This window comes from Corylus avellana, chromosome ca2, assembly GCF_901000735.1.
Source record: "Corylus avellana chromosome ca2, CavTom2PMs-1.0".
In the NCBI taxonomy this organism is placed as follows: Eukaryota; Viridiplantae; Streptophyta; class Magnoliopsida; order Fagales; family Betulaceae; genus Corylus; species Corylus avellana.
In genome coordinates this window covers 36063606-36078972 of record NC_081542.1, presented here as the reverse complement: position 1 = coordinate 36078972, position 15367 = coordinate 36063606, and the positions used below count along the sequence as shown (strand labels likewise).

Below are 15367 nucleotides of genomic sequence, written 5' to 3'. Positions count from 1 at the left end.
GAGGAAATAACAATGGTAGAAACTCCTTCTAAAACAAATTTTCCTAGCTTCAAAGAGTTAGCCAGAATTGCAGTCAGCAGGGCTCCTTGTGCTTCACCATAGGCGGGCTCACAAGGGGGGCTGAATTGATACAAACTCTTGGTGATGTAACCATTAGCATCTCTGCATACAGCAGCTTGGACAGAAAATTGGTCTCTTGTAGCAGTGTCGAAGTTGATCTTGAAGCTGCCTAGATGAGGGGGAGACCAACTTTCTCTCATAGGTTGAGAAGTGGTTTTCCAAGCTGCATAGTGATCTAAGGATAGCCTCATGATATTGTCAGCAAACTTAGAAGCTTTGGGGAAAACTCCATTGTGGATAGCTTGATTCCTGGAAAACCAAAGAGTATCACACAACACAGTAGCAAAAATTTGAAAAAGATGAGTGTCAACTAAAGGGATACCAAAAGATTTTTTAGGAGATAGAATTCCGATGATCCAATTAGGCAAAGTAAGAGCTGACCATTTCATAGAATCAAGAGGCCAATGGGAAGATCTCCAAGAAATTCTAGCAAAAAAACATCTGAAAAAGAGGTGATGAAGGGAGTCATCTTTCACTTTGCATAAGGGGCAGATTAAGTCTACCTGGGGAATGGAAACACAACATTGATCCTAGTCTTAGAGGGGACAATGTCCCAAGCCACTTTTCAGAGGAATAATTTTAGTCTATCCATCAGCCTAAGCTTCCATAGGGCTTTCCATTGGTGGGGGTTAAAGGAGAGGAGGCTGTGGAGATCCTAGGGGTAGTTATGAGCTTGTAAGCAGACTTAGAAGTGAACAAACCAGAGGGGGAAGGAGTCCATATGTAATCTTCAGAATAAGAATAAGAATAAGAAATCCTGATTTTCTGTATCTCCTTAGCACTAGAGGAATCAAAAAGGTAATTTAACAAGGGAATGTTCCAAGAGGCTTCAGAGGAATTAAGGGTGTAGGAAAAGAGGTCAGTGATCAATAGATTAGGGAGAGGCTGAACCAAATGAGGAGAGGGAATGGAGATATAAGAAGAAAGAGTGGGGATCCAAGGGGAGCTCTAGATGGGGAGAGAGGATTGTCTGTGAATTTTGAGACAGGCACCTTTTGAAATGATAGAGATGGAATTTGTGATGTCTTTCCACAGCCAAGAGGAAGAAGAAAGGGATGAGGTGGTGAGGAGAGAGTTAGAGTGAAGATACTTACCTCTGAGCTGGGCCACCCACATCGTGTCTGCATTGCATAGGAGCTTCCAACCAAGCTTTGAAACAATGGCTAAATTGACCTCTCTCATCTTCCTGATTCCCAATCCTCCCAAGTCTTTAGGGAGGCATAAGGAATCCCATGCTTTTAGAGAGAGATTTCTGGACTTTGTAGGAGGGAAACCCCACCAAAAAATTTTGAAACTTCTATCCAGCTGAGAGCAGAAGAGGGAAGCAAGAAGGTACTCATTGCATAGGAGGGAATGGTAGCAGCAACTGATTTAATAAGAACCAATTTGCCTACTTGGGAAAGGGTTTTGGCTCTCCAGCCCTCCATCCTACTTAACACCTTATCAAGGATATAATTGAAAGCACTTCTTTTTGAGTTTCCCAACAGAACAGGTAGGCCAAGGTAAAGAGATTTAGTGGGGTTGGAAGTGTATGGAAAGATGGTTGAGATGGAGGAGATGGTAGAGGGGTTAGAATTTTTACTAAACCAGATGGAGGACTTGGTTGTGTTAATCAACTGACCAGACCATCTACAATACTTCTCAAGGCAAGAATTTATGCATGTGGCTTCAGAGAGGTTAGCTCTACCAAAAATAAGCAGGTCGTCAGCAAAAAGCAAATGGTGTATAGCAGCATTGTTTCTAGATATCTTCAAGCCTCTTATAGAACCAGCTCTTTCCTCTCTGAACATCAGTCTTGAGAAAACCTCTAAGCCAAGGGTAAAGAGGAAAGGAGAAAGAGGATTTCCTTGTCTCAAACCTCTCTCAGGGGATAAGAAACCAAAGGGGCTGCCATTCAAGAGAATGGAGAAGGATGCAGATGAGATGCAGGCTCTTATCCAATTAATCCAGGTAGAACAGAAACCAAGTTTCTCCATGATAGCAAGAAGAAAACTCCATTCCATTCTATCAAAGGCATGTCCATTTTGAGAAACAAAAAACCCCCTCTACCTTTCTTGCTCTTAAAAGTATGAAGGAGTTCATGAGCCAATATAGTGTTATCCTGAATATTCCTATTGAGGATAAAGGCCAATTGAGTAGGGGATATAAATTTATGGAGAAGAGGTTTTAATCTGTTGGCCAGGATTTTTGAGATGATTTTGTAGACAATGTTACAAAGACTAATGGGTCTAAATTGATGAGCAGAGTGAGACCCACTAACCTTTGGAATGAGGGCTAAGAAAGTGTGATTTTGCTCCCTAGGAAGGTGATTATTCTTGAAGAAGTTCCAAATAAAAGTCAGCACATCTTCCTTGACATAGCTCCAGTATTTCTTGTAGAAGAGAGCAGGGAAACCATCAGGACCTAGAGCTTTGGAGGATCCAAGGCTGGCCAGAGCTTGAATAACTTCCAATTCAGTGGGAATGGACCAGGTGGAAGAATTATCCTCCTCAGTGACAACATGAGAAAAGAGGTCTAGCATTTCTACTTCAATAATGGGGTTAGAGGTGGAAAATGGAGTGGTGAAATGATTGGTGAAATTTCTCCCAATATCTGCCCTTGAGGACACCCAGGCACCAGAATCTAACTTGAGAAAGTTAACAGCATTAGATCTCCTTCTGATGAGAGTAGAGGTGTGGAAGTATTTGGTGTTAAGACCCTTACAAGTCAACCAAGAGTCCCTGGATTTTGAACGCCAAAGAGTCTCTTCATGCTTGAGAAGCTGCTCTAATTCAAGCTTCAATTGATTTTCCTTGTCAAAAGAGAATTTACAAGGAGGAGATTGCTGAATTAGATCAAGCTGAAGAAGAGATGCCTTTATGTTTTTCTGAATGTTTCCAAAGTGAGAAACATTCCATTTCAATAGAGCATTTTTGGTATGTTTGAGCTTTTTGGGAAGATAGTTGGCTAGATTACCGTAAACAGGAGATTTCCAAGCAGTGTCAATCACTTTACCACAAGAGGGGTCTTTGGCCCAAAACTCCTCAAACCTGAAAGGTCTTGGGAGGAAAAAGGAGTGGTTGTTTGTGTTTAGGGAAATGGGGTTGTGATCTGAGTTGAAAGCAGGGATATGAAGGAGGGAGTATTCAGGGTGTAAGTGAATCCAATTTGGGGAGGCCAGGCCTCTGTCTAGTCTTTCTTTAATGATAGCAGGTCCTTGTCTATGGTTACACCAGGTGTAGGGGTTTCCAGCAAACCCAAGATCAATCAAACCAAACTGATTAATAAAATTTCTGAAATAGCAATTACCAGAATTAACAACAGGCCTACCACCAAGTTTTTCTGACTGATTCAAAATAGAGTTGAAGTCTCCTATACACAGCCAGGGGGCCTAAAAAAATTCACCAACAGAGGTGAAAGAATCCCAAAAGGCCTGTTTGTCATTTCTGTCTGGGGCACCGTAGACACAAGAGAGAATCCATGGAGAGTGTGGGGGATCTGAGTAACACCATGTTGAGATGTTGTTCTTGTTTGTGATGAAGCAATCAAGATCCACACCTGGCCACCAGGTAACAACTAGACCACCACTAGCACCACAAGCAGCAACTTGAGACATAAGAAAGAATCCATGTCTATTCAAAGTAGCAGAGACTTGGGTTTGGTTTTGGAAAGAAAGAGAACATCTGGGGAGTGATCACGGATCAACACCCTCAAGCTTCGAACTGCAGCAGGCCTGGAGAGCCCCCTGTAGTTCCAAGATAGGATCTTCATTGGTGCTGGGGAGGCTTGGCATAGCCTCCCTTCAACTTGACATCAATTTCAGCAGCCTCCACTGCTGTAACCATTTTATTTTTACATTTTCGAGCTGCTTTGAACATTGCTCTAGTTGGGGTCTTTCCAAAAAGACCTGGAGCAAAGGGCAAAGAAAAGTCTATTGGTTGAGGTGTGAGAGTTTCTTTCTCAGAAGGAAACCCAGGACCTTTTTTTTGAGGGGGTGAGCAAGTCAAAGGTTCTCGTTCTTTTCTTGTTCTTTGGAGAGGAAGAGGGAGAGCTGGGGGAGGAAGTGGGGAAACTGGGGTTAGAGAGCTGGGTTTCATCAGTGATGGTGAGAGAGGGTATTTTAAGGGAACGGGAAGCTTTTCTGGAGGAAGAGATGAGTTTTTGGCGGGAGTGACCAAAGGTGTTGTGGCTGTTAAAACTATTGGGATAGGAGAGGAGTTTTGAGTAGGCTTGGGCTGAAGATTTTGGGCTGAGAAGTCTAAGTGGGCTATTATGGGCCTAAGAGGAGTTAGATCCATTATGGAGGGATCAGGTGGTTGGTTGGAATCCAACAAGCTGTTGGCAAGGAGGGGAATGGGTTTCTGAAAAAGTGAAAGAGCATTTAATGGAATGTGGAGGGGTGTGTCCATGTTTTTGGTGGTAGGGGAGGTGGGATTGCTGACATGTTTGGTAGGATAAGCAGTTTGTGAGGGGTGGTGAGCTGACTTTGGCGTGTTTGGGGAGGGCTTGGGGTATTGGGATGTCAGGTTAGAGATAGGTTTGAGGGAATGTTTAGGTTTGCTAGCATTGGGAGGGGTGCTAGATATTTGGAGCTGGGTGGACTCATGGCCTCGGTCTAACTCGTGAGAAGAACCAGGTTGGGGTGTGTTTACAGTACGATAATCAAAGGGTTGAGTGGGTAGAAGATTGGAGAGTATATTGACTTTGAGGGAGGATTTGTGCCTGGCAGGAAATTTAGCAGCTTGAGGAGTTAGGTAGAAGAATTGTTTGTGCCCAATCAAACCACAATCAGTGCAATAAACATCGAGCCTTTCATACTTAAGGCTCACCCATGTAACTTCACTATCAGGTCTAGCAAAAGAGAAGCCAGGCTTCAAAGGCTTCGAAGAATCAATCTCTACCAGGATTCTGAGGTAGCTATGAAAGGTGGAGGAAGCACCATTGACCTCATCTACTTTCAAGAGATGACCCAAGCCTTTCCCAATGGCTACAGCATTTTTGGAAGTCATATTGCACAGAGGCAGCCCATGCACTTGTATGCAGAAAGGGACATCTTTCGGGGAAAGTTCTCCTATGGTAGCAGTTGGAGACTATATTTGAAGAGCAAGAAGTAAACCATTGACATTCCAGGTAGTCTGGTCGAATATCCTGGTGATGTGCTCCTGTTTTGAAAATTTGAAAAGGAATAGGTTTGGTCCTAGCACAGCAAAGGAGAAGGGAACGGCAAAGGGCCAGGCTTTGATGAGAGAAGCATTGACAGATTGATTGTTGAGTTTTCTGAGAAATGATATGCCCTACAAGGGGAAGATATTCATCTGTAACTTGCTTAAAGGGTAGAGTTTCTAACTGGGGGGAAAGGTCCTCCCAAGATAAAGCTTCTATTTGGGCAATGAGAGATTCCATTTCTGTTTGTGGGAGATCAATGGAGGAGGGAGCAGGGTTGGGATCAGACTGAAAAGTTAAAGGAAAGAAGAAGAAACAAAGTTTCTAGAGGAGCTCAGAGAGCGAGATTTCTATCTGTATTCCACTTAATGGGGTCTTCAATTTATGACTTTATATTCTCTTTTCATCCCTCAAAGTCTGTGTAACCTTGTCTTCTCAATTAAAATATTAATTTTTATGCATAAAATACTATTACAAGCCACACCACATCAACTTAAAGGGATGAAGGAGAATAAAGAGGATGATGAATACTATTAAAAGCCACCCTAAATAGTATTACTCTTTTATTTATATTCGAAACATGTGTCTTAATTTTATTACATTAGAAATTTGAGTTTCGATATTAACATATGCCCAAAAACATAATTTCTGTTTTTGCGTTTTTCAATAAAAAAAAAGGTTAATTACTTTTTTAGTACTTAAGTTTTCATGTTTTTATTTTTTTATCACTTGGGTTTCAATTCGTATCACAATATAATACATGATTTATGGGTAAATACAAATTTAGTACCTTCGTCACCATTCCGTCAGCTAAATTAACAAACTGCCATAGGGTGGTTTCGGCCATCCCCTATGGCCCATTTTAAGGTGGTCGAACCACTTCTAAGGCCCATGGGAGTGGCCGAACCACTCCCAATGGCCAAAAAGAGGTGGCCAAAACCACTCCCAAAGGCTGGCCACCCCCAGAGGCCATGGGAGTGGTCGAACCACCCCTAGACCAATTGTAGGGGGTGGCTGGAACCACCAACATTGCAGTCTATTAGTTTGGTTGACGAAATGGTGGGAGATGCTAAACTAGTATTTACTCATAAGTTAAGAAGCATCTGTGATATGAATTAAAATTTAGATGAGAAAAAATAAAAACGTGAAAACTTAGGCACTAAAAAAGTAATTAAGTAATTAACCCTAAAAAAAAAAAAAAAAAAAAAAAAACTATGTTTCAACTATATTTTTTTATAAATTCAATAGATTAATTATTAAATTTGTGGACTCATGTGAACCTTGCATAAATTTAATAGTAAATTCATTTATTCACTATGGACATAATTAAAAGATGGTTAAAAAAAATAAAGTTTATCATTTCTAAAAAAATATATATATATTGCACACGATGAACACGTGTCTTTTATTAATAAAAGAAAATTGATATTGGATTTTTTTCTTTATTATTCTAGTTAATTTTCAAAAAATATATAAACTCACATATTTTTAAAATTATCATGGGATTAATTAAAAACTACATAAATTATCATTGGGTAATAGGTATCACATAATATAAATATAATTTTCGTGGTTAATAAATTTTTTTTTTTTTAAAAAAAAAGTCACATATGAAGATGAAGCAGTAACCTTATCATCTGGACCGTTTAACGTTGGGTGTGGCTACGATCATCCCTAATGTTAACGCATGAATCACGATATGCTAATCATATCACCTGGTTTGTCCTCATTCACTCTTCTTCCCTATACTATTTCTACTACCTCTTCACATTTCTCGAACAGAGCACCAACACAATCGAACCCCAGAAAGAAAAAGGAAAAGAAAATGGCGAATTTTGTACTGCAAGTCCCAAAGACCCTGAGAAGCTTCTCTCTTTCTGCGACATCTAACGGTATACTACTATTATGATTCGTTTTTGCTTTCTGGGTAATCTTTTTATTTTGTGGGTGTAGTATAAATTCTCTGTTTTTCTGTGTTTTTGTTGTATATTTCTGAAATGTTGAGCAGGGGCTTCAGTGGGTGGGCCTCAGAGTGGAGGGAATGGGGGTCCAGTGATAGTGGAGCTTCCGCTTGACCAGATTAAAAGGCCGTTGATGCGAACGAGAGCCAACGATCCTCACAAAGTCAAGGACCTCATGGACAGTATCCAAGAAATCGGCCTCCAAGTACCTGTGAGCACTCTCTTACTTCCCCTATTTCTTGGTATTTGATCTGCTGCATTGAGTTGTGGGCTTTGTTTGGTTTCCGAGAAAATGAATGGTAATCACTGTTTGGTCACTTAAAAGTAGATTTTGCGAGTGATACTTAAACTTTAAGAAAAATAGTTGCACAAGGCTCTATGGACTAGAGCTTCTTCTTTTCTTGGGTCCACTGTCCCAAGTCTATGGAATACTTAATATTTAATTAGATTTTATTAGCGAACTGAGAGAGCTTTAAGAGAAAATATATAGCACACTTTTAGTTGGCAGTGTAAAAGGACACATTTTGAATGAATAGCTCGGTCGTGATCATTGTAATTTACAATAAACGGTAGAAACTACAAGTATGTGTATAACATTGAGATAGAATTTGTAGTTCATTTCTGAAATCAATTTAATGATAGATGGTGATTTTTTTTTTTTTTTTTTTACTCTTGTTGACAAAATATGATACTTCATGGGTTTTTGCTTTTTAAAGAAAATATGCTACAAATTTTGGAATAAATGTTTTTTGCTGGCGATATTTATCATTAGAGTAATGCTATTATTATACAACTGATATATAACTGGGATGACATAATAGTAAAAACCAGTCTTTAAAACAACAAGGACTTGTAAAAAGAAAAATCAATGGTGGATTTTCACTGTTATGTCATTTCAGTTATAAGGTACTCGCATACCAATGTAATAAATAGTATTTCTCTTATCACCATATGGTTTTCTGCATTGTATAATGCCACAAATCACAATATATTACTAGGAAGTTTTCTCAAATTTTCTAGTCACGTAACAGCAATATATTATCTTGGCAGTACAATATTGAAGACCTTGCTAAGGTTGTAACTGGTAAAGACAATATTCAAGCTCCTGAAAATTTTAAACCTAGAACTTGGTCATGGAATTAACTAGACAATCCCTTTGAGATGTTCAAAGATTCCACTCCTTAGGAGTAAGATCTGATGGTGCACTCGATTTGAATATGGTTTTTGAAAGCATAACTCTCCTTTAGAATGTCTGAGTTAGTGTTGTTGCTTCAAAGAAATATTATGGTCTTTCAAATTGGTTGGTTATTGGCAGAGAAGTGAAAACTGCAATACTATATTGCGTTAGTTTACAATTATGATCATAATTTTACACTTCATTACCTATATTTGTAGACCTCATCAATGCACTAATTGTACAAATACTGTGTTTTGGAGCTTTTGTGACTGTTATTAACTGATGTTGCAAGAGCACTTTGGAATTTGGAGGGAGGATCACAGTTAGTTTCTTATGAAACGAAAGATATCAGTTGTGGGTCACATTCCTCAATATGATATGTCGTGAAGTATAACTTTCTCATTGGGAAACAAAGGAAATGTCCTTTACCCAGAGGAAATGAATCCTTCAAACTTTGGTCAATCTTTTGTATTGTTTCTAATGGGGTCATATTTTGGGTTAAAGTTAGGTGAAATTCACTCCATGATCTTTCAATCTTTCTAATGGTGTCATATTTTGGGTATTTTTGAGGATGTATTTCGATCTGCATAGTTGCTTAGTATAGTTTTACTTTGAGAGAGCAGGGGGTTTGTGTGTTCTTCCTCTCTCGAGGGGATGTTTGAGTTTTTCTAGAGAATACCCCTGTGCTCTTGTTCTTGTTCTTTCGTTTTATTTGAAAGATTTACACTTGGATTTACAATTTTTTGCATGACACCAAATAATAGGAATGTTCGGTCGCATGCTCATTTTTCTTTGTTGAAAATGTAACTGTATTTCTTTTTTTGGATAAATCTGAATAAATAAAATTAATAATAAGAATAAGAGCATGCATATAGATCATGTAATAGGTAAAAAGCAGAGGTTGCTTGAATTTTTTTCTCATGGTGTTTATATCTCGGTGCCTCGCCTTATCTAATCATTGCACTTTAGGGATTAATTTTGTCTTCAAAGCTAAGAAAAACAATTAGAAGCACTTTAATTTACTGTTATTAGATAACAAGTAAACTATTTCAAGGAGGAAGATGTGTTAAAGTATGACCTTCTAGTCATGTCAATATATGGATTGCAATACTTTACTGTTATTCCTGTATGGCATATGTTTGAGGTTCTTTTGATGGGAAAAAAATGCCCTGGTAAGCATCTGTAATCTGTTCAGATATACAATAGACAAACATTGATGCTCCATTTAAATTTCATTTTCTTTCCATTTGGAGAAATTTATATATGATGCCAACCCCAATTTTAGTGGACTTACTCTGTCTCTTTATCGATGCAGATTGATGTTCTCGAGGTTGATGGAGTTTACTATGGTAGGTTTATAAGAATTTAAAAATAAAAAATAAAACTCCTTGAATTGGGATCCATAGCAATGAGCTGCCTAAATTGCTAGCTAATGTGAGAATTCTCGTATGGGACCTACTTGCCCAAGTGGCCGGACAGTCCAAAATTTATTTAAGCAGGTGAGTCCCATATGAACTCTCTCACATTAATTGTCTCAATTGCTAGCCATTCAAGTAGCTAATTGCTATGGATCCTTATCAGACCCGCATAGGGATAAATTTGGCTATATCTAAATATCAAAACATTTTCATGTGTTTTGCCAAGACCCAAGGTCATCCATTCTTCTTTGTAATTTGTAGGTTTTTCTGGTTGCCACCGCTACGAGGCTCACCAGCGCCTAGGGCTACCTACAATCCGTTGCAAAATTCGACGTGGAACAAAAGAAACTCTGAGGTTCATGGTTTATTTGGCCTTGTTTACCGGTGACTATCGTATTTTACATTAATCTGTTGAAAAACATTGTATAAATTTCTTGTTACATCTTGTAGGCATCACCTTCGGTGAACATCGGAGCGACTCTGCAACTTTATCTGAACCTGCAAAGCCTTAGCTGCAAAAGACACCAACATTGTCTATGCTTCCTTGTGTCTATAGATGTCTCTATACACAGCATTACCGATATATTTAATTTTAGAGAGAGTTGGCTTGAATTTATGCTTCTGTTATTGATAATATATGGTAGTATTTTGTCAGCTACGAAGATGTGTAAAACAAAAGGCATAATGCCAATGTTTCTTCTTCTTTAGAACAAAGAGAAATGGCATTATAAGAATTATTGATCATAGTTGGCTTTTCAATTTCTTTTAGGTACATTATTTGTTACCTGTGATAAAACCAACCACCACTAGACGTTATGAAGATGTAGTCATGTCGAGTATAGGTGTGCCTCAACGTGAAAAATATGGGATAAACCATACCAAAAAAAAAAAAAAAAAAGGGACAAATCATGCAGGGGGGAAGGTTATTATAAAATGCAATTACTTATAAAGCCAACTCTACCTACTAAGTAAGCAATGTAAGACTTAATACCCATGAGTGTTTTTATAAACCATTCGCTACATGCAATGCGAACTACTCATCTTTTTAATATGAGATCGGAGTGATACAGATTTTGAAGGCTTTCGGACCCACTGAATTCTCAAAATAGCATTACGTTTATCTTGGCCTATAAAGACAAGCATGCCTAGGTCTATATACTATGGTGATGGACCAATTTATAACTGTTGGCACACACCCAATTGCTAATTCAACCAAATACTTGCTATGGATCCCAAAAAGAAACCAAAACAACTAAAAATAATTAAAGGTCTGAATGTCCACTCCAGATAAATGAGTCTCGGTGCATTTTAAATGGTGCAGGCATTTTGCAGATATAATATACAAATACTTCATCAATTTCAAAAGAAAACAATGTTCTTAAGAAGCTATTGAAGCTGTAGAATTAATGATATATTAGCAAGACAAATTAAGCAGAGGTTCTAGGGAATGGCATAAATGACATTAATTTACATGATAGGCTACTGCAGACAGGAAAGTGATTTCATGTATACGTTAAGTCAAAATTTGTATGAACTAGCTCAAGTATATATACGCATGAATAACTAATCCTTGACCAAAAGCAGATAATTTACCACCCTCGTTGGTGTTGGAGATCCTTTCTACTTGTATGCTAGTGGACCAGATCTCGATACTGCAAACCTTGGTAATGGACTGGGACCTGTACTCCCCGAATTTGAGCCTTCAACAAACTTCGTTTTACGGCTTGAGCTGTAATCCAGTGGCCCAGACCGGCGAACATTCCGGTGCTTAATTTCAGTCCCCCTTAGGGTTCCACTGTCATTATCATAAAGGTGCTCCTGACCATGTGATGATGATCCTTTAAAGTAACCCGAATCATAAGCACCATACTGAGGAGAGTCACCACGGTGCTGCCGTACTCCAGGGGATGCATGTGCTAGTGATACAGCAGGTGAATGGCGGGGTGACACGCTTAGTAAGGCCAGCAGCGAGGATGGATTATTTGTGTAGTATTGGCTATATATTGAACGAAGAATGGCATAAGGAACATAGGGTTCCAGAGAGCTTCTTGGAAGGTATGGCGAGATCTCACAAAGTTGATCTAGGAAGATAAGCTGTGCTACGAGATGAGATCTGTGCAGAGCAGTGGAAAAGCTTAACAGTTGGGATTGTGTACATATTAACAGAACTACAAATATCGCTAATAGTTGAACTGGAGAATTACAGAGCAACCACAACAGAGAAAGTTACCCCAACAATGTTTGCCCTTTATTTTATTTTATTTTATTTTTGGTTACCGGGCATTTGGAAATACATCATATTATTATGCAGTATAGTATCAAATCATAATCATACCTGTTAGTTTCGCTCCAAGAATCCAGTGTAATGCCTGCAGAGAATTTGACAAAGAGTTGCAATGTGGACTTTATGCTAGCTTCAGCTGACAAATGGCTCTGTATTTCAGGATCTAGTGTCTCATCAACACGTCCATTAGAGAAAGATTGTCTCTGCTGATGCTCACGTTCCAATCTAACAAACTCACTTCCTGCAATCACAGCACTAATACACCTGCAAAAAAAAAAAAAAATTGGCTGTCAAAGTAATGTAATACGATCCAGTACAGTAGTTCATGTGCAGCAGACCATAGCTTAACTTTTCAATTCGATATTCATAAAGGTCTCTAGAAGATATTCAATCAGATACTGTGCTAACAAACTTAGTAGTTTGAGCAGATCTACATGGTACAAAAGAATGAATTTAACTCATTTGCTCATATGTGTTTGTTAACTTTGTGTATCAGATAGCATCCAACTCATAAGCATTCAAGAAGACTTGTCATAAGCCTGATTCTAATTTGGTAAAACAAATGCATACCCACCTTGCCAAGCAATGGATATTGTTGTTGAAGCCCCCAGTTTCCACGTTGAAGGCAGTGGTGTTCCAAACATTAGATGTCATGAAGGTGGTAAATAAATATGGTAACAAGCTCCACGAACCATCATTTGCGCCCCCAACTTCTTCCAAGACTGATCTGACCCACTTGGAATCATGATCACAGACCACACCAATACTATTCGCCACTCCTTTCAACCTCCTAATTTCCTTCTTTTCAGGTACTTCATCAGGTATATGCTTAACTACCTCAGCTAGCAATGAATATATCAAGGGTGCTCCTTCTTCAAGCACAGCTCCAGCAGCTTCAGCTAGAAGCCCAACAAAAGCCATGGCCAGCCCAGCCTGAGCACAAAATTCAATCACTGTGTCCGCATCAACAATCTGCTTCATAGATGCCTCTCTTTCTATTCGGTCACCAGAATGCAGGCTGCCAGCAATTGCCTCTAGCACCTCACGGTTTGATCGCAATGATGTGTCAATGCAATTTAAAAGAGCAGCTGTATGTTCTTTCAGCAGATGGTCTAGCCTGTCAACTCCATAGCCACCAAAAATGCGAACAAATGCCTGTAGTTCTCTCAAATCAGCGACTGAGTCAGCAAAATATCCACCAACAGGCCTTGTGCTCTTGAAACATTTATGAATGGGCGCAAACAGAATTCCAGCACCTGAGATATCCTTGATTATGTTTTCTATGTACCAGTTACATACAGCTTCAGCGGCTGAACCAGTATGTTGTTCGGTCGGATTGTCAAACAAGTGCAGAGAAGAAACTGGTCCTGAGAAGGCTTCTGTGAGTAAAACTTCTCGGATACCCTGGGTCAAATCCATGCTAATATGCTGCTCTGTGAGAAGGACAATGCTGATATGTCTGCGAATCAGCGACTCCAAAATAGAAGGTCGTTGAAGATCATTATCAGTTTTAAGTACTGCAAGTAATCTCCTCCTGAAGTTCCCAAGGATGCATTCTCTCATATACTGCAGTTGATGACTGTATGTTAGAGAGGAATTACACGAATCTGGTATGGTTTTGTTTAGGTCCCAAATGTGTGTGCCTCCCAGGCACAATGTACTTAAACAAATATCCATATGCATCTGATGTGATTGTATCATAAACTAGTACAATTGCAAACACGTAAGAATGAAGAGATTCTAGATTTTAATGCAAAAGAGGCAAGAAGCCAAAGCATCTTACAACACAAATTCAGAAAACCACTATATGAATAAAAGGGAAAAATACTAAAAGCTGACTTCTCTAATGGTACAGGCTCCTAAAAAGTTGACCCTTTAAAAATAGTTTTAGCATTTAAGACAGCAAAATTCATCACATAAAAGACTAGAGGAAATGTACATGCCTTTTTTGTTTTATATTTTTATACTGCAGGAATCCTGCGTGCTTTAAGGATTTTAAACAGTTTTCCTAATTAATTACAAATTGTCATCCTTATGCAGTAAAAATAACATTTGATAAGACACACTAACTACCAGTATAGCCAGCCAAAACCAAAAATTATTTGATTTATTGAGATTAGAACCAAAACTATTTTATAAGTTTCAGTAATTCAGGAGATGAGCCACATAGGCACCTGTGGGCACCTTAAGTCCTTCTAAGTTGTATCAATAGAAAATTCTGGAGAACGGTATTGATGACTTGAGTTATAGAACCCCACATGCATCAGATACCTGGGGCACTGAAGGAGGGTTGTATTAGGCTCTGTTAATGTTATGTAAATATCAATTGAAGAAGGGCTCTTGTTGCTGTTAAGTTAGAACCATGGCAGAGCATCTGGTGTCATTAATTTGTTTAAAGGTATATAAAATATTTTGCAACAAAGTCTTCTATAAATCTTTTAGATGGTCATTGAATGTGGAGACAACCCAGTTTGCTCAGCCAGCACAAAGGAGTTATTTTTTCTTTTTGAGTAGTTGACAAATCTGCCAAATATACCCTATTTCCTTGTCATCCAAGCAATTGAAGAGGCAACGGCAAAAAATTAAGCGACCAAAAAAAAAGAGAAGATAAGTGCTTCACCTCTCTCAAGACAAAGACGTGGTTTAGAACACATATAGGCTCCATATCATTCAAAACTGAGCACAAATTGGTCAACCTCTGCATCGCAGCTTCTAACCTGCCGTAACCAAAAGAATTAGACATGTTAAGTTGTGGACTCTCCAAGTGAAAGAAATCCAAAGAGAATTTAAAATTAGATTTTTTTTTTTTTTTTACCAAAAAAAAAATTACGTACATTTTTATAGAACTATTATTTTCAGGATAGCTCTCATGACCAGGCAAAGGAAAACCAGCTGCTAACTTCGGAGATTTAGTTGAAGGAATTGAAACTTTAGATGCATGATTGATATAAGAAGCTGCCTGCTCTGGAAGAAGCTGAGAAATTTCTCAAAATCAGTTTCATGGAACAGGAACACAGGATCAAGTTCAAGTATTCCTTTATATTAAAATAGGACATAGAAGTATCAACCTGAATTTCAAGGGCACCAAATCCTCCTTCTGAATCAAGAATGTTGATTAATCCCTCCAATCCTCCCATGATTGATTCAATGAGAGATTCAACATAAAGTACTGCATCCCGACCAGTTTTAGTTACCTGCTTGCAGTATGGGGTAAAGTGACGATCATATAATTTCCTTCATGTTTCTGTGTGTGTGCACGGAGCAT

The 15367-nt window shown here is 38.6% G+C and overlaps 2 protein-coding genes across 3 annotated transcripts in view; one reads left to right on the top strand and one right to left on the bottom strand.

Moving 5' to 3' along the window:
- The first annotated feature begins 6962 nt into the window (after positions 1-6962).
- On the top strand, positions 6963-10577 carry LOC132171347 (sulfiredoxin, chloroplastic/mitochondrial). Its single transcript, XM_059582642.1, has 5 exons — positions 6963-7154; positions 7271-7434; positions 9716-9749; positions 10080-10173; positions 10269-10577. The coding sequence occupies exons 1-5, from the start codon at positions 7088-7090 to the stop codon at positions 10282-10284; spliced, it is 375 nt and encodes a 124-aa protein (XP_059438625.1). The 5' UTR covers positions 6963-7087; the 3' UTR covers positions 10285-10577.
- Positions 10578-11191: 614 nt separating this feature from the next.
- The window catches only part of LOC132170215 (protein NAP1), a 38208-nt gene continuing 34032 nt past the window's right edge, over positions 11192-15367 (bottom strand). For both annotated transcript variants that reach the window (XM_059581106.1, XM_059581107.1), the window contains exons 19-24: positions 15171-15296; positions 14937-15076; positions 14723-14819; positions 12677-13668; positions 12154-12366; positions 11192-11931 (exon numbers count right to left, since the gene is read on the bottom strand). In XM_059581106.1, the coding sequence (XP_059437089.1) occupies positions 11439-11931; positions 12154-12366; positions 12677-13668; positions 14723-14819; positions 14937-15076; positions 15171-15296 (2061 nt within the window). In that variant the 3' untranslated portion in view covers positions 11192-11438. The remainder of the gene's footprint in view (positions 11932-12153; positions 12367-12676; positions 13669-14722; positions 14820-14936; positions 15077-15170; positions 15297-15367) is intronic.

Excerpts from the sequence above, each read along its gene's own strand:
- LOC132171347 (XM_059582642.1), top strand. The coding sequence starts at position 7,088 with ATGGCGAATTTTGTACTGCAAGTCCCAAAGACCCTGAGAAGCTTCTCT. Across the intron at positions 7,435-9,715 it reads AAATCGGCCTCCAAGTACCT|ATTGATGTTCTCGAGGTTGA; the intron begins GTGAGCACTCTC and ends TTATCGATGCAG. Across the intron at positions 9,750-10,079 it reads GGTTGATGGAGTTTACTATG|GTTTTTCTGGTTGCCACCGC; the intron begins GTAGGTTTATAA and ends TGTAATTTGTAG.